The following is a 25,479-nucleotide window of genomic DNA, read 5'->3' as shown; positions in this document are numbered from 1 at the left end:
AAAGCCAGATTCAGGTTTTAGATTTAAATAATTTCTATTAACATAGCACAATTTTGGTCTGAAGAATTCCATCAAGGTAGCCCCTATTTCCTTCCCTAGAGCTGCCCCTATTACCTGCCCGAGAGCTGCCCCTGTTACCTGCCAGAGAGCTGCCCCTTCACTGCAGGTCCCATCCACAATGTCAACGTAGCCCCTTTACCTGCCCAAAGCTGCCCCTATTATCTGCCCCTATTACTCGCCAGAGAGCAGCCCCTATTACCTGCCCGAGAGCTGCCCCTACACTGCCAGTCCCATCCACAATGCCTGTCACTGTCGCCAGTGCCTCTTTGTTTCCTTGTATAGGGCCCTGCTTCCCTGCACACAGTAGTAGAAGAAGGATAATGGTAATGCCATCATAATACAGTAAAGATACTACTGGTTTATTCCACAAGTCTTTAGCAAGACAAGCCATATATCGAAGCTGTCGTTTTCAAACCTCGTAGCTCCAAAATTTTCAAAATATTGTTTTCGTCTTTTCCGAATATATTAAGTCTGGCGCGTGTTTTGTGCTATATCTCGTAGCTCTACGCTAATCAGAGCCCTTGAAAAAGCCACGTGACGAAATGTTGTAGAATGATTGTTGGCTTTTTTCCCGGCGAAAAGTCCTAGCGACGCAATTTCACCTATAGGTACGTCGTTTCGTTTGGACAAATTTGACAAAAACGTTTTTATAAAAAAATTATTTGCAACTACGAGGTTTCCTATCAGGATGAATTCTCGTACCTCATAAAAATGACAAAACTGTGGTGACAAAATATCATAGCTACCATGTCTGACTGTCAGTATGACTTATCAGTATGACTTATGCGTCTACGGCTTATACCGTATTTTGCAGCTTCATTTGTTTGGTATTTTTACAGAATTTCAATTTCTAAAACATCGTTATAAAAAAATGAGACGGTTTTTTCTCTCTCCTGAAAAGTTGGCATTTTGTAGCTACAAGGTTTGAGAACGACAGCGACGATATACAGGTAGATATTCTTATTATGTTACATCATTAATAACTTTACAAAAAGTTTTTTTTTTAAACAATACCTTGCAAAGTGGATCCCTAAAGCACACATGCTTAGGAACAGTAGAGTCATACAGGACCGTAAATGAAAATTTCAAACAACTTTTTAAGATATTGCTGCACTGATCAAATACCTACCAAGGTCGGCAGATATTACTGCACTGATCAGATACCTACCAAGGTCTGCAGATATTGCTGCACTGATCAGATACCTACCAAGGTCAGCAGATATTGCTGCACTGATCAGATACCTACCAAGGTCAGCAGATATTGCTGCACTGATCAAATACCTACCAAGGTCGGCAGATATTACTGCACTGATCAGATACCTACCAAGGTCTGCAGATATTGCTGCACTGATCAGATATCTACCAAGGTCAGCAGATATCGCTGCACTGATCAGATACCTACCAAGGTCAGCAGATATTACTGCACTGATCAGATACCTACCAAGGTCAGCAGATATTGCTGCACTGATCAAATACCTACCGAGGTCTGCAGATATTGCTGCACTAATCAGATACCTACCAAGGTCAGCAGATATTGCTGCACTGATCAGATACCTACCAAGGTCAGCAGATATTGCTGCACTGATCAAATACCTACCAAGGTTTGCAGATATTGCTGCACTGATCAGATACCTACCAAGGTCTGCAGATATTGCTGCACTGATCAGATACCTACCAAGGTCTGCAGATATTGCTGCACTGATCAGATACCTACCAAGGTCAGCAGATATTGCTGCACTGATCAGATACCTACCAAGGTCAGCAGATATTGCTGCACTGATCAGATACCTACCAAGGTCTGCAGATATTGCTGCACTGATCAGATACCTACCAAGGTCAGCAGATATTGCTGCACTAATCAGATACCTACCAAGGTCTGCAGATATTTCTGCACTGATCAGATACCTACCAAGGTCTGCAGATATTGCTGCACTAATCAGATACCTACCAAGGTCAGCAGATATTGCTGCACTAATCAGATACCTACCAAGGTCTGCAGATATTGCTGCACTGATCAGATACCTACCAAGGTCAGCAGATATTGCAGCACTGATCAAATACCTACCAAGGTCAGCAGATATTGCTGCACTGATCAAATACCTACCAAGGTCAGCAGATATTGCAGCACTGATCAAATACCTACCAAGATCTGCAGATATTGCAGCACTGATCAGATACCTACCAAGGTCGGCAGATATTGCTGCACTGATCAGATACCTACCAAGGTCAGCAGATATTGCTGAACTGATCAGATACCTACCAGGGTCTGCAGATATTTCTGCACTGATCAGATACCTACCAAGGTCAGCAGATATTGCTGCAACGATCAGATACCTACCAAGGTCAGCAGATATTGCTGCACTGATCAGATACCTACCAAGGTCTGCACATATTGCTGCACTGATCAGATTCCTACCAAGGTCAGCAGATATCGCTGCACTGATCAAATACCTACCAAGGTCAGCAGATATTGCAGCACTGATCAAATATCTACCTAGGTCAGCAGATATTACTGCACTGATCAGATACCTACCGAGGTCAGCAGATATTGCTGCACTGATCAGATACCTACCAAGGTCAGCAGATATTGCAGCACTTATCAGATACCTACCAAGGTCTGCAGATATTGATGCACTAATCAGATACCTACCAAGCTCAGCACATATTGCTGCACTGATCAGATACCTACCAAGGTCAGCAGATATTGCTGCACTGATCAGATACCTACCAAGGTCTGCAGATATTGCTGCACTGATAAGATACCTACAGAGGTCAGCAGATAATGCTGCACTGATCAGATACCTACCAAGGTCTGCAGATATTGCTGCACTGATCAAATACCTACATAGGTCTGCAAATATTGCAGCACTGATCAGATACCTACCTAGGTCTGCAGATATTGCTGCACTGATCAGATACCTACCAAGGTCTGCAGATATTGCAGCAATGATCAAATACCTACCAAGGTCTCCAGATATTGCTGCACTGATCAGATACCTACCAAGGTCTGCAGATATTGCCCCCTGATCAAATACCTACCAAGGTCTTCAGATATATCCTCACTGGTCAGATACCTACTAAGGTCTGCAGATATTGCTGCACTGATCAGATACCTACCAAGGTCTGCAGAAATTGCTGCACTGATCAGATACCTACCAAGGTCTGCAGATATTGATGCACTGATCAGAGACCTACCAAGGTCTGCAGATATTGCTGCACTGATCAGATATCTACCAAGGTCTGCAGATATTGCTGCACTGATCAGATACCTACCAAGGTCAGCAGATATCACTGCACTGATCAGATACCTACCAAGGTCAGCAGATATTGCTGCACTGATCAGATACCTACCAAGGTCAGCAGATATCGCTGCACTGATCAGATACCTACCAAGGTCAGCAGATATTGCTGCACTGATCCGATACCTACCAAGGTAAGCAGATATTGCTGCACTGATCAGGTACCTACCAAGGTCTGCAGATATTGCTGCACTGATCAGATACCTACCAAGGTCAGCAGATATTGCTGCACTGATCAGATACCTACCAAGGTCTGCAGATATTGCTGCACTGATCAGATACCTACCAAGATCTGCAGATATTGCAGCACTGATCAGATACCTACCAAGGTCTGCAGATATTGCTGCACTGATCAGATACCTACCAAGGTCTGCAGATATTGCAGCACTGATCAGATACCTACCAAGGTATGCAGATATTGCTGCACTGATCAAATACCTACCAAGGTCTGCAGACAATGCTGAACTGATCAGATACCTACCAAGGTCTGCACATATTGCTGCACTGTTCATATACCTACCAAGATCTGCAGATATTGCTGCACTGATCAGAAACCTACCACGGCCTGCAGAAATTGCTGCACTGATCAGAAACCTACCAAGGTCAGCAGATATTGCTGCACTGATCAGAAACCTACCATGGTCTGCAGATATTGCTGCACTTATCAGATACCTACCAAGGTCAGCAGATAATGCTGCACTGATCAGATACCTACCAAGGTCAGCAGATATTGCTGCACTGATCAGATACCTACCAAGGTCAGCAGATATTGCTGCACTGATCAGATACCTACCGAGGTCTGCAGATATTGCTGCACTAATCAGATACCTACCAAGGTCTGCAGATATTGCTGCACTGATCAGATACCTACCAAGGTCTGCAGATATTGCTGCACTGATCAGATACCTACCAAGGTCAGCAGATATTGCTGCACTGATCAGATACCTACCAAGGTCTACAGATATTGCTGCACTGATCAGATACCTACCAAGGTCAGCAGATATTGCAGCACTGATCAAATACCTACCACGGCCTGCAGATATTGATGCACTGATCAAATACCTACCAAGGTCTGCAGATATCGCTGCACTGATCAGATACCTACTAAGGTCAGCAGATATTGCTGCACTGATCAAATACCTACCAAGGTCTGCAGATATTGCTGCACTTATCAAACAAGAGCTGTGTTTGTGAAACACAATGTTCCCTACTGCGTTTTGAAGCAACGCAGAAGCTATTATAGAAAAAATTTCAAAGTCCAAGGCCCATCACTTTGCCAAAAATAAATGAACCAGAACGAAAACACACTTCATCTGTATGTTATGTACGTAGACCCACATCCAAAAATCAGTTAAAATCTTAAAGCGTTTCGTAAAAAACTGAAAAACACTTATCATAGATTTCTATGTCCAATGCCCATAACTTCGCCACAATTCAATGGGCTGGAATGAAGCTAACACTGCATCTGTTAGTCATGTAGGTAGACTTGCACACAAAATATGAGGTCCATATCTGAGAGCGTTTAGAAAAAAAAGTCAAGAAAATGAAATGCCAGATTGACAGACGTTGTATTTATGATATTTGCGAGGAAACAGTAATACTGAACATTTACCATGTTCTAAAATATCCATATTAATATTCATCTTTTGACAATTTACAAATCTGAAAATTGCAATGCGTTAAAAAAACAAAAAATTTGAATTATTTGGTGAGTTCTGTTGTTATCGTTACATTTTGTGACATAACAAAGATTGCTTATATAAAGGATAAAAAAAAAACACTCACTGTGTCAGCACGCATGGCCGAGTGTTTTAGGTGCTAGACTTTTACTCCAAGGGTCAGTGGTTCGAGTCCAATTGAGGATAACTTTTGTTCTTTCTTTAATTGTATTCTTGGTTTTTATTAGAACTATTAAGTTCAAATGCTTAAATTGAGACAATTTAAAGCATTTAATGTTAAACTCCAAGACATGCCAAAATCTGTGAAAAGTTCCCTTTAAATATTTTTGTCATGACATCCTATTTTGTCATTATTGTGTATTTTTCTTTTTGTTCACTTTGCTAGACAAAAACCAAAAATGCTGTGTAAAGTAGAATCTCCCAAAGAGATGTTTGTAAAATGTAAGACATGTATCTCCACCCCCCAGTATATAAAATTTGGGAATGGATTCAATCACAGAGGGGGTATTCATGTAATAGTCATGATGGTGACGTCCATGCTGTGACAGGTATAATTTTGCAGTTTTATACACTTAATTACTTTTATTTATTTTTTTAATGCTGCTCACTTTCCAGCTATATCAGCAAGAAAGTTATTAGCATTGAATATTTCGTATTTATATTCACTCTAATAATAATTATTATCTCAACTTTACTCCCTACTAATTTTCTTAGTGGGATCACAAGATTACAGCCCCCCCCCCCCCCTCCTTACAAAAATTCGTAGCATGACGTTATATAGTCAATGGGATAACCGCAAAAACAAAGATATTATGTGAGCAGTGACATTATTAGAACCAAAGTTTTGCCCAAGTTTGATAGTTAGACAAAAAAGGCTTCTGATTGGTCAATTGTTTTGAAATCATAAAAAAAAGTCTGGTACACATAATGTTATGAAATACCAAGAAAACTGCATCACCTCTTGTCAGCCAGGGTTTTCATAGGAAAATGTTTTAACTCTCCTAAGAAATTTATGATAATAAAAAAACTAAAGTTCTGAGCGGCTTGCATGATGACAATGGGTAAAAGTGTGATTTTTTTCATTTTCATGATGTTTCACTTCTAGTCATACAAGAAATACTGCCCCCACCCCCTGGCAGTAATGTTTTTAACCGACTGGAACCATTTTCAAACTCCACATGAACCTCATGAGAACAAAATAATTTCCTTTGCAAGTTTCATAATGATTCGGCAAAAAAATTTGACTTCCAAAGTGTTATAAATGTATTTACAAGAGTTCCGCGGTCGGAGATGACCGCATTGAAGCCGGATTTTTGATTTAAATGACAGGAAAGTACCTTTCGTGTTTTTGTCAATGCAATACTTAAATTACTGAAATATTGTTCAAAGGTCAAAATGAAATGTAAGTACTTTTCAAGGCATGAGCAAAGTTTGAGATTCTAGGTCCAAGCATACCAAAGTTACAACAATTTTAACATTTTAACATTTAAGTTCACAGTGACCTTGACCTTCAAATGAATGACATTGAAATGAATGACCTTGAAATGACCAGTGGTCATCTAAGTGTGCTTGCAAACCTTTACGTCAAGTTTGAGATTCTAGGTCCAAGCATACCAAAGTTATAACAATTTTAACATTTTAACATTGAAGGTCACAGTGACCTTGACCTTCAAATGAATGACATTGAAATGACCAGTGGTCATCTTCTAGTACTGGCCAATCTTTATTTCAAGTTTGAAGACTCTAGGTACAAGCATACCAAAGTTATAACATGAAATAAGAACTTTAACATTTTTACATTCAAGGTCACAGTGACCTTGACCTTCAAATGAATGACCTTGAAATGTCCAGTGGTTACTTACTAGTTCTGGCCAACCTTCATGTCAAGTTTCAAGACTCTAGGTCCAAGCATACCAAAGTTATAACAACTTTAACATTTTTACATTCAAGGTCACAGTGACCTTGACCTTCAAATGAATGACCTTGAAATGTCCAGTGGTTACTTACTAGTTCTGGCCAACCTTCATGTCAAGTTTCAAGACTCTAGGTCCAAGCATACCAAAGTTATAACAACTTTAACATTTTTATATTGAAGGTCACAGTGACCTTCACCTTCAAATGAATGACCTTGAAATGACCAGTGGTCATCTGTTAATCCTGGCCAACCTTCATGTCAAGTTTGAAGACTCTAGGTCCAAGCATACCAAAGTTATACCATGAAATAAGAACTTTAACATTTTTACATTCAAGGTCACAGTGACCTTGACCTTCAAATGAATGACCTTGAAATGACCAGTGGTTACTAACTAGTTATGGCCAACCTTCATGTCAAGTTTCAAGACTCTAGGTCCAAGCATACCAAAGTTATAAGAACTTTAACATTTTTTATATTGAAGGTCACAGTGACCTTGACCTTCAAATGAATGACCTTGAAATGACCAGTGGTCATCTGTTAATCCTGGCCAACCTTCATGTCAAGTTTGAAGACTCTAGGTCCAAGCATACCAAAGTTATACCATGAAATAAGAACTTTAACATTTTCGAGCACGCCGCCACCCCGCCCGCCCGCCCGCCCGACAACATCAATCTATAAGCCGAGATTTTTTCGAAAAAAATCCGGCTAAAAATTGATGTACTGACCTAGTTTTTCAACCCGCACGACAAGTAAAGAACACAGTCAACATATCACATAAACAAAATTTAATATAAATTGTTCTGACCTACTTTCAAGAAGATTAGCCAATATTATTGTCCTACAGTGTTTGCAATGTAAAATGTTTAAGGTGGACATGCCATGGCCCCAAAAGATCATCTAAAAAGATGTCTATGATGAGATAAATCTCTTTATATTTTAGAGTTGTAACTTGACTTTAATAAATTACATGCAAAACACAGATGATGCAGACAGATTGTCATCAGTTGCAATGAGTTGTGAGAATAAAATGTTGAAAACTTTATGAGAAAAAAATATTTCATTTCATGGCAGATTTATTGACAATCTTGTGCTAATTAAAAAACATTTCCAACACAGAACTATGTATATGTATATATTTAAACCCTAGATTAATTTATATCCTCCTCCTCCTCCTCATCATCATCATTGTCATCATGATCATCATCATCATCATCATCACCTTCAACATCATCATCATCATCATAATCTTCTTCATCAATCATCAACTTCATTTGAGATTGATGGCCATGTTATTCAAACTGGGCCTAAATATCATTAGAAAAAACTTCTGGACAAGACCCAGGATGATTGGATTAAAATGTTACCCAAATTCAGAAAACTGCCACGCCCCTTGTGGACATACTTTTCAACAAACCTGAACCTTTTTTCAAATCAGATGAGAAATAATTAGAACAAATGTTCTGACCAAGTAACCTGCACATTTGAATACAAGAGGGCCAAACTCAGCCAAAACATCATTGGTACAAACCTTCTGACCTACTTTCTTGAAGATTGGACAACCTGTATAGTGTTAATAAGGCAAAATGTTGATGACAGACATGGCATAACAGAAAAAAGGCCATCACAAAAGTGGAGACAATTGTATATCCTTAGGTGGTAAACGTCAGTGGGTTATATTTTGACCACACTAAAAATGTAAGCCTAATGTAGTTAATTTGTCAAAACTAACTTTAAAATTGTATTGAATTCAAGAGTATTGTTCTTCTAGGACATTAGTTTTGTACTATAATGACTCCATAAGCCTATCAAAGGCACACCTATGAGAGCGCCGATGGCATTGAATGTCCATTGGCGAGATACAGGGAAGTTCTGCTGACGTAAAAACATGTATTAAAGGAACAATTGACTGAATGAAAATCTAAATGGCTATCAAAAAGAAAAGTGCACATAAATGAAACAAGAAGTGGTGAAATATTGCAAAGCATTCTTTATCAATCGAGAATCAGAAGGAGCTTGGTATTTTGCGAGCAAGTAAATGCCCTGATGTTAATGTTAAATCTGATTGGCTTGAAATTTATTTATGCTCTTGTTTTAATTAACGTTATCATTACATCATTACTATTTACGAGACTAAACGATCTTATCATTTGGAAACTAAGGTCAAAGTTATATATTTGTTTTTCTTGTTTTGTTACTATTCACTAAACTGTAAAAATGGCTTCATTTTCATTTAATCAAAAAGGAACCCACTTTAAATACACACTTAATCAAATTATTAAAATAGTTTTAAATCATATCAAAAAGGAACAATTCGTTGTTGTTGTTATATTTACCAACTATGTTAGATAAGCCAAAAATTACATGCATGCTATATTTTGTAGCATACCTTCTGAAGTTTGTAATCCTTATTCAAATTATTAAAATAGTTTTAAATAATATGCAAAATGATTTGCAGATTAATATCAAATACTTTAATTTGACCCCCTCTCTTGCCACCCAAAATTGCAAGGTAAATTTTTGCTGTAACAAAGTTTAACAAACAAGACAGTCTTCTGCAAGAAACAATACAATTATATATCCGTGAAAAGTATTAAAAGTAACATACTCCTTAATAAATAAATTGAAAAAGTATGTTATCTCAAAATCGAATACAATCAGATTCACTTTGTAAAACTAGAAATGGCGCGACAGAGGCCTAAGCACATTCCCACGCCCCATAGATGTTATATTAAAAGGCAATTTTGGGAGGGCAACGCCCATGTTGGTGGGGCCCCGGGGTGGTTTATGAGGCCATGCATAGTTGAGATTGACCGTGTTGTCATAAGAGAAGTTCAGTAACAATTGGAATTGAATCGGTGTAGAAATGAAGAAGTTAATGTAAAATAACCTAAAAAAATGAGTGAAAATCTCTGACCCAGCCCCATCCCAACACCCATAACTTTTGACCCAGGGTCAGATCAAAATTCCAAATAGTGCACTGTCGCACATATGCTCATAGCTACCATAAGTTTAAGTTTCAAGATTCTAGTGCTAATAGTGTAGGAGGAGATAGTGGTCAGGATGGACGGACAGACGGCGGAGATAACCACAATATCCCCACGCTTTTAAAACCACGTAACTAATTATGCAACAAATTAGCAAAAAAATGTTAGGAACATATTTATTGGAATTTATTGGAATGATGGCATAAATGAAACATTTAATTTTTTCAAATGTCATTAGATATGATTGCTTAAAAATCTTAATGTTTTTTACAGACTTAACTAATTTTTATAGTTAACAAGATGTGTTTGTGAAACACAATGTCCCCCTATATGATGTTTGACATTGTAGGATGACCTTGACCTTGTGAAGGATGACCTTGACCTTTCACCACTCAAAATGTGCAGCTCCATGAGATACACATGCATGCCAAATATCAATTTGCTATCTAATTATTCTTCAATATTGCAAAAGTTATGGCCAATGTTAAAGTTTGATGCAAACAAAGCAACAAACCAACACACATGGCAAAAACAATATGTCCCCCAGTATAGACTAGGGGACATAAAAAAGGAACCCTCAACTGGGCTCGAACCACTGACCCTTGGAGTAAAAGTCTATCGCGTAGATCGCTCGGCCATCCGTGCTCATGCAACGAGTGATTTATTTTATACTTTATATAAGCAATTTGTATTTCACAGAAAAACTTTCCACGATTGTTACATTATTATAAAATGATACAAATATCTCAAGCTTTAAAAAGATTTTAATTGGCTGTAAGATGCAAGTACATAAAATATAACACAATATTCTATGACATGGAAGACTCATATATTCATGTAAGATATGGTTCAAATGTTGGAAGATAACATTTTGGCAAGAACAAATCAATTACATATATTATGCAATCTTTATAAACTGCATCCTTATGCAGAATGTTTTTTTAACAAGTACAGGTTTTTTTTGCAGAATAAATGACAGAATATATCCCTTTCCCCCATACAAAACAAAGTGAAAAAGGAACCAGCATAAAACTAGAACAGCCTGCGAGTAACTCGCAGTCTGTTCAGGTTATATGCTGTTTGCTGCTCATCAGTAACTTAGGGTTGGAAATGAAGCCTTTCAAACTTAATCCTGTTTAAAGTGATATTATAGGCATCTAACAGTTTATAGGTGTCTATCGCAACCGTTGTTTATATTTTGGTGTTTTCACTTCATATAAACTTATATTTGTTAATGCAGCATCAACATACTAAAACAATATCCCGGAAAGAGAAAAATAATGTATTTTCGTTTTGATAACTGACGACAGAAATGATTCGATTTACTATGTGAATTTAAATTTCGTTTTAGTGCAGATTCGTTCATACGACACAAAGACACTATTTTTTTTTACGGATCATTTCGGCTGAGAGGACTATCCAGTCATGTAAAATATCGAATATAATATATATTTTTTATAAACAACTGGTAGCAATATGTTTGCAGATAATTGGTCAGTTACCACATTTTAACTTACTCTTTTGACCTGATAATTCTTTTAAGCTCAATTCAACAGTAAAAAATGACCATAATATCACTCAAGTATTCTGAGGCTTCGTTGTAGAATTGTAAGGGAAATAAAGAAATATTCAAATAATTTACATATATAAGCATACAAGCTAACCAATTTTAGTAAAAAATAAAGCAATTAAAATGAATGCGAATCTTTTTTTAAAATCCATACAAGATGGTTTTGATGTACAACAGTTTTATATTTTTAAATCAGCCATATAAAGATAGAAAAATGTGATATAATTAAAAGTATTTACTTATAATGCAGGTCTTGAAATAAGATTCGCAACAAGTTGGGTTTGTTCTTACTAAACTAAAAGTTTAATTCTTTGACCTCGTACATATTTTCTTATCATTTGTTGTTGCTTAGGAAAAACATTTTTTTATGAATGCATAAACTTTCTTTAATTTTTATTCGAAATTCATATACTTAACTAATAGTAATTCAATATGACAGCAAAAGTCTTTTAAAAATGAATATGTTTGAGAATATGTAAATAGAATATATGGCAAAGCAATGGCAGAGACACGAATTTTCTTACACACGATAAACTTGCACCATTACATAAATTGCATTTTAAAACACATGTCAGTACATTTAAAATAAAAAACAACATGTTATTCATTAAACAATAATTTATCACAGTCAGATTATAGTACCGGTTGTAATTTTTTTTTGTCCATCCAATATAAAGACAACATACAGAAACAAATCAAGTATTTGGAATGTAAATGCTTTAAAGGGACCTTTTCACGTTTCGGTAAATTGACAAAATTGAAAAAAAATCAGATTTGCAAACTTTCGTTGTTGTTATGATATTTGCCAGGAGACAGCAATACTGAACATTTACCATCCATTATATGCATCTTTTCATGATTTAAAGCCTGAAAATTATTAAGCATTTAAAACACAAAATGATTGGATAATTTGAAGAGTTCTGTTGTTATATTTTGTGACACTACAAGCATTGCGTATATAAAGTATAAAATGTTTACATTTATCAATTTAAAGCATTTAATGACAAACTTCAAAACATGCCAAAATCTGTGAAAAGGTCCCTTTAACAATAATTTCATATTATTTGATCAAGCACATTTGTTCTTATTACTGGTACATAATTATATCAATTGCAACATTAGTCTCGACAGAAATGCCAATATTTTACAATGGTATGAAACAGCACTTATGACAAATTGTATTAAAGTTGTAGCTATAGTAAAACATTGTGGTTTCTTTGAGAACAAGAAATTTTGCAACAAAAAATATGTTAGAATTACAAACTTTTCCCGACCAAAAATTGATAACCAAACAAGAGATGTGTTTGTCAGAAACACAATGCCCCCTACTGCGCCGCATTGAAATAGAATTTCTATTTATCATTTGGCAGGTATAGAAATCATCTCCCTTTAAAGGTTATTACTTCCCTTGGATTTTGTCCAATCCAACCGGGGGGGTGTAGGGGGGGGGGGGGGGGGGGGGGGTCTCACGGTCAATTATGACCATGTCAGACATCACTGACAACCAAGGCCTGTGGTTTAAAAGAGATCATAGTCAGAGTTGATCATGTATCTATGGACATAAGACCACAGGTATGTAATTAACATCAAAGAAATTATAATTATATCATTTAAAAAAAACTTTGAAAAATCAATCATTTGGGTTATAAATAATCAAAATAATAAATCTGTACAGTAACTGTGAAAAGAACTTCAATTCTTGGTAAGGAAATATATGAGATTTATAATTATATAAATTACTTCCCTTGAAAATAATTTTCTGTAACAAATCTCTATTTTTAGTAGCAAATAATTAAAAGCCACTACCGTGACTGTAGATTCCCCACTCAAAATGTGCAGCTCCATGAGATACACATGCATGCCAAATATATAAAGTGGCTATGTTCAATATTTAAAATTTTTCTCCCTTTTTAAAGCTTATTACTTCCCTTAAATCTGTATTTTTTACCGTAGACCGATAAGGATGACCCTGACCGTGACCTTTTACCACAATGTGTTTGTCAGAAACACAATGCCGCCTACTGCGCCACTTTGATTTATTTAACAAAAATATATACGTGGGCAGGTCAGATAACTATGTCCATTTAAAGCTTATTACTTCCCTTGACTTTGTTTTTTCGACCCTAGACATTGAAGGATGATGTTCACCTTCTATCTTCAATATTGCAAAAGTATTCATAAAATAAGCGATTTGGGCCACATATATTTGACCTCTGACCTTGAAGGATGACCTTGACCTTGATCTTTCACCACTCAAAATGAGCAGCTCCATGAGATGCACATGCATGCCAAATATCAAGTTGCTATCTTCAATATTGCAAAAGTATTCATAAAATGAGCGATTTTGGCCACATATAATTGACCTCTGACCTTGACCTTTCACCACTCAAAATGTGCAGCTCCATGAGCTACACATGCATGCCAAATATCAAGTTGCTATCTTCAATATTGCAAAAGTATTTATAAAATGAGCGATTTTGGCCACATATATTTGACCTCTGACCTTGAAGGATGACCTTGACCTTGACCTTTCACCACTCAAAATGTGCAGCTTCATGAGATACACATGCATGCCAAATATGAAGTTGCTATCTTCAATATAGCAAAAGTTATTGCAAAATGTTAAAGTTGGCGCAAACAGACAGACAGACCAACAGACCAACAGGGCAAAAACAATATGTCCCCCACTACTATAGTGGGGGACATAAAAAGTTGAACAAGAAACAAACTGACGTTGCCGTTATTTGAACAAGTGTTGTCTGGATTCGTAAGGGTATGCGCTACCATGTGCCAAGCTCACTTTTATAACCTTTTGCTAAACATATTACCTTTTGTAAAAGTTATCTCTCTTTTGCCAATAATAAAATTGTTTTACGAAACAAAATTTGTTTTATTGTCTAAGAACGTTTTGTCCCTAAAAATGGTCTTAGAAAAATTCACTAAGAATTGTCTTAGAAAAATTCTTAGCAGAAAATCTTCGCAAAAAAAGTTTCAAGTGATAAATTTTAAGAATTAAAAATTATATATTAAATATCTGATCTATTTTGTCTGCCAACATCCCACATCCAGGCATTTTTACCCCTTGATAAACACTCAACCGACTGCAAGATGTGTTTCTGATTTGTGGTTCAACAATTGATTGGCTAAAGCCAAAGAACTAAAAATGGCACAAATACCATAATTTTTATTTAAAAAAGCAACACCATAGTTTTCTCTAAATAATTGCTATATGATAATGAAACATACTTAGAATATATGCATTCACTTAACATAATATATGTATATTAATTATAACATTTGTTTAGTGACAAACAATACCTGACAAGAAGCCACACACAAAAACTAATCAGAATCAACATAGAAAATTGTCATACATGATTGTTTTTAATGGTACAATATGTAAGGTGCATTAAAACAACTCATTTAAAAACATATATAATTAAAAAGTTAATAATAAAAGGAATTGTATAATTATGCTCTGTTCTTAACCTATATATAAACTGATATTACTAAATATGTCAATCAAAGAAAAATTGGAAATTACATGTGTAACCGTGTTTATATTGATGTTTTCATCGATTTGAAGAGCTATTGCAATTCAATGACAATGATTTTATTGTTCGCATATTGTCCCACAATGATCTGGTGAATGTTGCTGTTGTAGCAGACAGACACTGGTTTGCAAAGTCCATCTCTCTGTGAAGCCAGAGTTGCCAGTTTCTTTTTACCCTTGTGATCCACCTGTAATACAGTATTGTATGCACAGCAAAGGACTTGTCCATCAGGAGTGACATGGACATCCCATGGACATTGTAGTTCAGGATCGGTGAAGGTGGATATCAGGCTGCCATCTTTGGTCAGAGTGATGAGCTTGTTCTGGGCGTAGTTGATGACATAGATCCTGTCACCGGCAGGACTCAATGCACATTTGCACACTACAAAACATAGAGCATGTTTAGGATTTACAGATGAGAGTTTAAGACATTAACATTCTAAAAATCATCTAACAATCATCTCATAAAATTCCTTTTGTATTTAAATATCCAAAGTAGTGATTATATTTTATGTTTAAATGGAGGTATATGCATGTGTTTACAATGTGCTCAATACTCAAATATATTTACAATATATTTACCTCGTGAACTTTTACCTCCTGTATCTTCATAAAGCCTTTTCACAAGTGTCCCAGTGAGGTTGTAGTGGTAGAGTGCAAAGCCATCGGTGATATACAATGCTTCTTTATGGTGGGCAATGCCAACAGCCTCATGTGGTAACTGTAACTTCCTTCCATTCACCAGCTGCCCATTGCTTACAGACATAAACTGCACACCGGCCTCATCAAGAGTCACAGCCACTTCACTTGCTGTGATTTGGCAAATGGCCACTGGAGAACTAGGCATATCACAGTGACTGGACACATTGTAATGCTTGTCCAACAGTTTCACTTTCTTATTAGAGCTATCTGCAACAATGATATGACCACTAGGAAGGCTGCAAATGCCTCTGATAACGCAATTGGCCCTTGTGTCACTCAATATTTTCACATTATACTCGCACTTCCTCTTAACAGTCAAAACCTGGTCTTGATTAATCTTAAGTTTCAGAGACTGCATACTGTCTACAATCCTCCCAAGACTTGACTGTTGAGACAGGTACTGCTCAATGTCAATGTTTGCCTTGAATACTATTGAACTCTGAACCTTCACTGGGTTCTCCTTCAGATATCTCTCAGACTCTTGTATCTTATCCAGACATTTCCTGCTGGCTATGAACTCTATGTCTTGAATGCTCTTATCACAAAGGCCCTGTACAGCTTCACTTAGTTGTTGCAGTTCATCCTTCAGTCTGCTGCAGTTGTCAACATCTTTCTTAAGAGAGGTTTGCAGTGTGGTCCTAATGTCATCCAGTTCTTTCAAAGTTGTATTTTCTAGTTCATCAAGAGCAGCATTTAATTTCTTACGCTGGTCTCTGATTCTTTGAAATTCTTCAACATATAATCCTTCAATGGACTGAATGCTGCCCTCTTGAACTACCTTAAACTTATTAATATCAGCAATAATTGATTGAATTTTGTTTGACAACTGCTGCATATCCACAGACAGCTTTTTGACTGATTCCGAAATTTTAGCCAAATTTGTACACTGTCTGAAATATGATAATAAAACATAATTTAAAATCAAGACGTATAAAATATATTGAACTTATGATATAAAGAAGGGTTGAATACATAAAATTGAAAAGCAGTATTTACAAAACATGTTGAGCCATATTTAGTACAAAATAGTCCAATACCAAAGAAAACCCATTTCAATTGTGAATTACAAGCAATGAATGCCCCATTTTGTACTCTAGATGTCAAGCAATAATGTCCTCAAATATCATACTATCAACATATAGAAGTATAAAACAACTCTTATAATGCTTTAAACATCTGAACTATGGAACTGCTACATATAATTAAGATACTAGTATGTGATCCATGAAAGTGATAACAACCTACTTTTGATTCTGTGATCACTTTAATTACATGTAACTTGATTACCAAGTGTCACTAACCTGTGATTCAGTAAAACACAATCAGAGCAGCACAGCTGACTGTGGTCCTGGCAGAACATTTTCAGTTTCTTGTCAGGGTGGACATCACATTTCAGTAGCAAATCCTCAATTGCCTTTTCAAGAGGCCATTTATTTGTTTCTCTTCTTCCATATGTCAAATGGTTTACAAATACTTGATCATGATGATAAAAGCATTTTTCGCAAAAACACTTGAAACATGTTTCACAAAAAAAATCAGCACTTTTTTCTATATTTTTACTTACGCATCCAACACAAGAATAATCTTTCACTGAATCTGAACTTTTATGAACTGAATCTACAGAAGTTGCCATTTTCAAAAGGTATTTTGAACTGTCCTGTGATTTAAAAGTTGTGTATTCACTATTATTTTGACTACTTTAAGCAAATAAAATAAGTGTTTTCAAAACCTGAAAGCACAAGTTACTTAACTTAAAACTGACAAAAAGGCTGAATTATGAAAGCTTTTTAAGCTCTCAACCCACTTTAAATACACACTGAAGAACAAGTCCATAGTCAAGTTACAAAAAGATCTTGTACACAAATCGACTTGCTGATTACAGGTTTATGATAAACCATTTTCTGAAAATGGGTTAAACTTGATACATGTATTGAGTTAAAGGGACATGTTCACTGATTTTCATATTTTTCATAAATGTCAATTGATTTACATTTCAACACATATCAAAATATTGGAATAGCATTAAATAATTATAAAATCAAGAAAAAGGTGGTTTAAAAATCTTGCAATGCCCAGGATTTGAACAAGTGATCTTTTGATAGCAAATTCGAATGTTACTATCACAACTGAACTGAGGTTTAAATAATTCACAGCAAATTCAAATACTGTGATACAACCAGTTTCCAAAATATTGATGAGCATAGCAAGTGCTTAATAGTTTTACCGATATTAATGATTGATAATCATTCATATACCATCTAATAGTTTTCTTAGTCATAGTGTTATTTTGCTTGTTACAATATATAAAGGATATTTGTTGGATTTGGTGGAATATCGATTTTAATTCAAAGTGATCATAGAAAAAATATATTTTCACTTGTGTGCTGCGCCACTCATGAAAATATCATTTTCTATGATCACTTTGAATTAAAATCGATATTCCACTAACTCCAACAAATTTTATTTTTATTTTATGCTTACAAATGATTATTTTTGTATTTTTGCCATTCCAAACAATATAATTCCCCGTTGGGTACCCCCCATGTATTTTAAAAGGAAGCTCTTCAGTATGTTTTTATCTATGCAGAGTAGTCCCCCTTTGTAAAATTTGCCTTTAATTGGGGGTCACAATTGGGAAACCAAAGATATCTAAAAAAAAGTTCCAGTAAAACAATGAAAAATATCGATAATTTTCACTGTTATTTTTCACTGTTTGAAACAATGAAATATCAGTTTTAATTCATTGATATTTCTCAATAATAAACCATCGGAAATCTTAAAATAAAATAAATATATTCTCTTCTGAATCTATGATAATTTTGCTTTTGTTTTTTTGTTCATTGTGCTAAATTAACAACCCTTTAACAACCATGCTTATGTTATTGGCAGTTATGAATTGTGGTAATTCACACTTTGTCTAAGTTTCCTTGATTGATTGGTTGATGATTATAACAGTTCTCATGTGCAGTTTTTGTTCAACTCACACTTTACTTAAGAACTTGATTAGCTTAAACATATTTATTTCTTTTGGCAAGTACAATATATCAAAATATACAATACAATAGATATCAGAAAAGAATTGAAACAGAAGAAATAATTCTTATAGAGTTTCTCTCCTTGGGATTATATTTACACATAATTGGCAGTGTATTCGGAACAATATAACTCAGTTTATGCGTGGCATAGGAAATATGAGCGATAAATATAAAACGGTTTTGAAAGAAAAATAAATCAGTAGAAAAAACTAGAGATGTGTTTGTCAGAAACAAAATGCCCCCTATTGCGCCGCTTTGAAATAAAATTTCAATATATCATTTGGCAGGTTTAGAAATTATCTCCCTTTTAAAGCTTATAACTTCCCTTGGATTGCATTTTTTAACTTTTGACCTTAAAGGATGACCTTGACCTTTCACCACTCAAAATGTGCAGCTTCATGATGCATGCCAAATATCAAGTTGCTATCTTCAATATTCAAAAAGTTATGACAAAACTTTAACCAAGGTTAAAGTTTTGGTACACACACAATGAATGACAGACAGACAGACAGGCCAAAAACAATATACCCCCGATCTTTCGATCCGGGGGCATACAAAGTTATGATAAAACTTAAACGAAGTTTAAAGTTATAGGAAAGAAAAATACAATGATATTTGACCTTTGACCTTAGAGGTTGACCTTGACTTTTCACCACTAAAAATGTGCAGCTGCACGAGAAGTAAGTAAGAGATTGAATGGAAATGAAAATATATTTCTTTTAATTTTGACCTTTGACCTTGAAAGATGACCTTGCCCTTTCACCACTCAAAATGTGCAGCTCCACGAGATACACATGCATGCCAAAAATGAAGTTGCTGTGTTAAATGTTAACAAGAGCACCGCCTTGCGGGTGCAGACCGCTCATCTATTTTCTTTTTAAAGGTGAAGGGACTCTCAATTTCAATCACAAAGGAGGGAGGGGTGGAGTGAAGAGGGGTGTATAGTGTGGGGGTGTGGACATTTATTACATTATCTTCCAAAAATGCGGAAAAAAAAAATGCAACAAAAATTTCGGGGGGGGGGGGGGGCGGGGGGGGGGGGGGGGGGATTCTTGGGTGCGATGGTTGGACGGTATTTCAAACATAAAGTAATAAAAATAAATATTTGTGTTTTTTTACCGTTTCAAAAAAAAAAATTGGGGGTGGGGGGTGGGGGTGGGGAGGGGTATAGTGTGAGGGTATGGTGGTCATTTGTGAGATGATCTTAAAAAAAAAAAAAAAAAAAAAAATAGGGGGGGGGGGGGTATTTGGGGGGGGGAGGGCACTGGGGATGGTTTGGGTGGAGTCTATTGTGGTATGTCAGGTAAGAGTAGTTTTGTCAAAGTATCAATCAAATCTTATCATAAATAAAGAAGTAATGGCAATTATAGCAAAATTTAATAATTTGACCTTGAAAGTCAAGGTCATTCAAAGGTCAAGGTAAAATTCAACTTGCCAGGTACAGTAACCTCATGATAGCATGCAAGTATTTGAAGTTTGAAAGCAATAGCCTTGATACTTTAGAAGTAAAGTGGATCGAAACACAAAATTTAACCATATATTCAAAGTTACTTAGTCAAAAAAGGGCCATAATTCCGTAAAAATGACAACTAGAGTTATGCAACTTGTCCTTTTACTGTACCCTTATGATAGTTTGCGAGTGTTCCAAGTATGAAAGCAATATCTATGATACTTAAGGGGTAAAGTGGACCAAAACACAAAACTCAACCAAATTTTCAATTTTCTAAGTATAAAGGGCCCATAATTCCGTCCAAATGCCAGTCAGAGTTACATAACTTTGCCTGCACAGTCCCCTTATGATAGTAAATAAGTGTTGCAAGTATGAAAGCAATAGCTTTGATACTGTCGGAATAAAGTTGACCTAAACACAAAACTTAACCAAATTTTCAATTTTCTAAGTATAAAAAGGGCACATAATTCTGTCAAAATGCCAGTTAGAGTTACATAACTTTGCCTGCACAGTCCCCTTATGATAGTTAGTAAGTGTTGCAAGTATGAAAGCAATAGCTTTGATACTTAAGGAATAAAATGGACCTAAACACAAAACTTAACCAAAATTTTCAATTTTCTAAGTATGAAAAGGGCACATAATTCTGTCAAAATGCACGCCAGAGTTATTTAACTTTGCCTGCCCAGTCCCCTCATGATAGTAAGTAAGTGTACCAAGTTTGAATGCAATAGCATTGATACTTTCTGAGAAAAGTGGACCTAAACACAAAACTTAACCGGACGTCGACGCCAACGCCGACGCCGACGCCATGGCGATGACAATAGCTCATAATTTTTTTTCAAAAAATAGATGAGCTAAAAAAGTTATGATAAAACTTTAACGAAGGGTAAAGTTATAGGAAAGAAAAATACAATGATATTTGACCTTTGACCTTGAAGGTTGACCTTGACCTTTCACCACTAAAAAATGTGCAGCTTCACGAGAAGTAAGTAAGAGATTGATTTTAATTTTGACCTTTGACCTTGAAGGATGACCTTGACATTGACCTTTCACCATTCAAAATGTGCAGCTCCATTAGATACACATGTATGCAAAATATCAAGTTACTACGTTCAATATTGCAAAAGTTATGAAGAAGGTTAAAGTTTTGGTTAAAGTTTTGGGACATATATATTTGACCTTTGACCTTGAAGGATGACCTTGACCTTTCACCACTTAAAATGTGCAGCTCTATGAGATACACATGCATGCCAAATATCAAGTTGCTATGTTCAATATTGCAAAAGTTATGATGAAGGTTAAAGTTTTGGGACACACACACACACAAATACAATGACAGACAGGCCAAAAACAATATACCCCCGATCTTTCGATCCGGGGGCATAAAAAGGAACTTTATTGCCAAACTTGCAAACATATGATACATGTCAGATAAAATATCCACTCCCTGTCTATATTTAGAAAGTCAATGCACATCATTGTGTTAAATCTAGGTCTTACTATAACTAAGTTTTATACTCATCTGCATCTCAGGTTTGGTACTCAAAATAAAAATTGAGAAACTAGTGACCTGAAAATCAATAGGGGTCATCTGTCAGTCATGATCAATGCACCTATTAAGTGTCATGATCCTAGGCCTAAGCCTTCTTGAGTTATCATCCGGAAAACATTTGGTGGATGGACCGACAGACGAACTGAATGCCAGACCGACCGACATGTCCAAAACAATATACCCCCTCTTCTTTGAAGGGGGGCATAATAACTACAAAGATCTGCAGACATTGCTGCACTGATCAGATAACTACCAAGGTCTGCAGCTAATGCTGCACTGATCAAATACCTACCAAGGTCTGCACATATTGCTGCACTGATCAGATACCTACCAAGGTCTGAACATATTGCTGCACTGATCAGATACCTACCAAGGTCTGCAGATATTGCTGCACTGATCAGATACCTACCAAGGTCAGCAGATATTGCTGCAATGATCATATACCTACCAAGGTCTGCAGAAATTGCTGCACTGATCAGATACCTACCAAGATCAGTAGATATTGATGCACTGATCAGATACCTACCAAGGTCTGCAGATATTGCTGCACTGATCAGATACCTACCAAGGTCAGCAGATATTGCTGCACTGATCAGATACCTACCAAGGTATGCAGATATTGCTGCACTGATCATATACCTACCAACGTCGGCAGATATTGCTGTACTGATCAGATACCTACCCAGGTCAGCAGATATTGCAGCACTGATCAAATACCTACCAAGGTCTGAAGATATTGCTGCACTGATCAGATACCTACCAAGGTCTGCAAATATTGCTGCACTGATCAGATACCTACCAAGGTCAGCAGATATCGTTGCACTGATCAGATACCTACCAAGGTCAGCAGATATTGCTGCACTGATCAGATACCTACCAAGGTCTGCAGATATTAATGTACTGATCAGATACCTACCAAGGTCAGCAGATATCGCTGCACTGATCAGATACCTACCAAGGTCTGCAGATATTGCTGCACTGATCAGAAACCTACCAAGGTCTGCAGATATTGCTGCACTGATCAGATACCTAGCAAGATCAGCAGATATTGCTTCACTGATCAGATACCTACCAAGGTCTGCATATATTGCTGCACTGATCAGAAACCTACCAAGGTCTGCAGATATTGCTGCACTGATCAGATACCTAGCAAGATCAGCAGATATTGTTGCACTGATCAGATACCTACCAAGGTCAGCAGATATTGCTGCACTGATCAAATACCTACCAAGGTCTGCAGATATTGCTGCACTGATCAGATACCTACCAAGGTCAGCAGATATTGCTGCACTGATCAGATACCTACCAAGGTCAGCAGATATTGCTGCACTGATCAGATACCTACCAAGGTCTGCAGATATTGCTGCACTGATCAGAAACCTACCAAGGTCTGCAGATAAATGCTGCACTGATCAGATACCTACCAAGGTCTGCAGATATTGCAGCACTGATCAAATACCTACCAAGGTCAGCAGATATCGCTGCACTGATCAAATACCTACCAAGGTCTGCAGATATTGCTGCACTGATCAGAAACCTACCAAGGTCTGCAGATATTGCTGCACTGATCAGATACCTACCAAGGTCTGCACATATTGCTGCACTGATCAGATACCTACCAAGGTTAGCAGATATTGCTGCACTGATCAGATACCTACCAAGGTCTGCAGATATTGCTGCACTGTTCAGATACCTACCAAGGTCTTCAGATATTGCTGCACTGATCAGCTACCTACAAAGGTCTGCAGATATCGCTGCACTGATCAGAAACCTACCAAGGTCAGCAGATAATGCTGCACTGATCAGATACCTACCAATGTCAGCAGATATCGCTGCACTGATCAGATACCTACCAAGGTCAGCAGATATCGCTGCACTGATCAGATACCTACCAAGGTCTGCAGATATTGCAGCACTGATCAGATACCTACCAAGGTCAGCAGATATCGCTGCACTGATCAGATACCTACCAAGGTCAGTAGATATTGCTGCACTGATCAGATACCTACCTAGGTCCGCAGATATTGCTGCACTGATCAGATACCTACCAAGGTCAGCAGATATTGCTGCACTGATCAGATACCTACCAAGGTCAGCAGATATTGCTGCACTGATCAGATACCTACCAAGGTCTGCAGATATTGCTGCACTGATCAGATACCTACCAAGGTCTGCAGAAATTGCTGCACTGATCAGATACCTACCAAGGTCTGCAGATATTGCTGCACTGATCAGATACCTACCAAGGTCAGCAGATATCGCTGCACTGATCAGATACCTACCAAGGTCAGCAGATATTGCTGCACTGATCAGATACCTACCAAGGTCTGCAGATATTGCTGCACTGATCAGATACCTACCAAGGTCAGCAGATATCGCTGCACTGATCAGATACCTACCAAGGTCAGCAGATATTGCTGCACTGATCAGATACCTACCAAGGTCAGCAGATATTGCTGCACTGATCAAATACCTACCAAGGTCAGCAGATATCACTGCACTGATCAGATACCTACCAAGGTCAGCAGATATCGCTGCACTGATCAGATACCTACCAAGGTCAGCAGATATTGCTGCACTGATCAGATACCTACCAAGGTCTGCAGATATTGCTGCACTGATCAAATACCTACCAAGGTCTACTGATATTGTTGCACTGATCAGATACTTACCAAGGTCTGCAGATATTGCTGCACTGATCAGATACCTACCAAGGTCAGCAGATATTGCTGCACTGATCAGATACCTACCAAGGTCAGCAGATATTGCTGCACTGATCAGATACCTACCAAGGTAAGCACATATCGCTGCACTGATCAGATACCTACCAAGGTCAGCAGATATCGCTGCACTGATCAGATACCTACCAAGGTCAGCAGATATTGCTGCACTGATCAGATACCTACCAAGGTCAGCAGATATTGCTGCACTGATCAAATACCTACCAAGGTCAGCAGATATCACTGCACTGATCAGATACCTACCAAGGTCAGCAGATATCGCTGCACTGATCAGATACCTACCAAGGTCAGCAGATATTGCTGCACTGATCAGATACCTACCAAGGTCTGCAGATATTGCTGCACTGATCAAATACCTACCAAGGTCTACTGATATTGTTGCACTGATCAGATACTTACCAAGGTCTGCAGATATTGCTGCACTGATCAGATACCTACCAAGGTCAGCAGATATTGCTGCACTGATCAGATACCTACCAAGGTCAGCAGATATTGCTGCACTGATCAGATACCTACCAAGGTCAGCACATATCGCTGCACTGATCAGATACCTACCAAGGTCAGCAGATATTGCTGCATTGATCAGATACCTACCATGGTCTGCAGATATCGTTGCACTGATCAGATACCTACCAAGGTCTGCAGATATTGCTGCACTGATCAGATACCTACCAAGGTCAGCAGATATCGCTGCACTGATCAGATACCTACCAAGGTCAGCAGATATCGCTGCACTGATCAGATTAGCCACCCCTCCAATGAAGAACCCTGTGATAGTCATCAGCACTGCGTTCATGGTCATGTCATTCGGGGAATCTGAAACCAATGATAGTTGAGTTTTATGAGGCAAAATTCTAATGAAATCTGCATCAGTTAATATTGCTTAAATATTAGCCACGCTCTTGCAAAACGTGGCTTATTACAGGTGCATAAAATGTT

At 37.1% G+C, this 25,479-nt stretch overlaps 2 protein-coding genes across 4 annotated transcripts in view; both read right to left on the bottom strand.

Moving 5' to 3' along the window:
* The window catches only part of LOC127880629 (sugar phosphate exchanger 3-like), a 251,664-nt gene that overhangs the window by 4,703 nt on the left and 221,482 nt on the right, over positions 1-25,479 (bottom strand). For all 3 annotated transcript variants that reach the window (XM_052427950.1, XM_052427952.1, XM_052427949.1), the window contains exons 13-14: positions 25,252-25,356; positions 260-354 (exon numbers count right to left, since the gene is read on the bottom strand). In XM_052427950.1, coding sequence (XP_052283910.1) covers positions 260-354; positions 25,252-25,356 — 200 coding nt within the window. The remainder of the gene's footprint in view (positions 1-259; positions 355-25,251; positions 25,357-25,479) is intronic.
* LOC127880627 (uncharacterized) lies at positions 10,684-18,083 on the bottom strand. The gene is made up of 3 exons (XM_052427944.1): positions 17,064-18,083; positions 15,643-16,652; positions 10,684-15,442 (listed from the first exon to the last, which is right to left on the bottom strand). Exons 1-3 carry the CDS (start codon positions 17,393-17,395, stop codon positions 15,096-15,098), a joined length of 1,689 nt encoding a protein of 562 aa, XP_052283904.1. The 5' UTR covers positions 17,396-18,083; the 3' UTR covers positions 10,684-15,095.

Source organism: Dreissena polymorpha, chromosome 5, assembly GCF_020536995.1.
Source record: "Dreissena polymorpha isolate Duluth1 chromosome 5, UMN_Dpol_1.0, whole genome shotgun sequence".
NCBI lineage: Eukaryota > Metazoa > Mollusca > Bivalvia > Myida > Dreissenidae > Dreissena > Dreissena polymorpha.
This window is presented reverse-complemented; position numbering and strand designations above follow the sequence as displayed.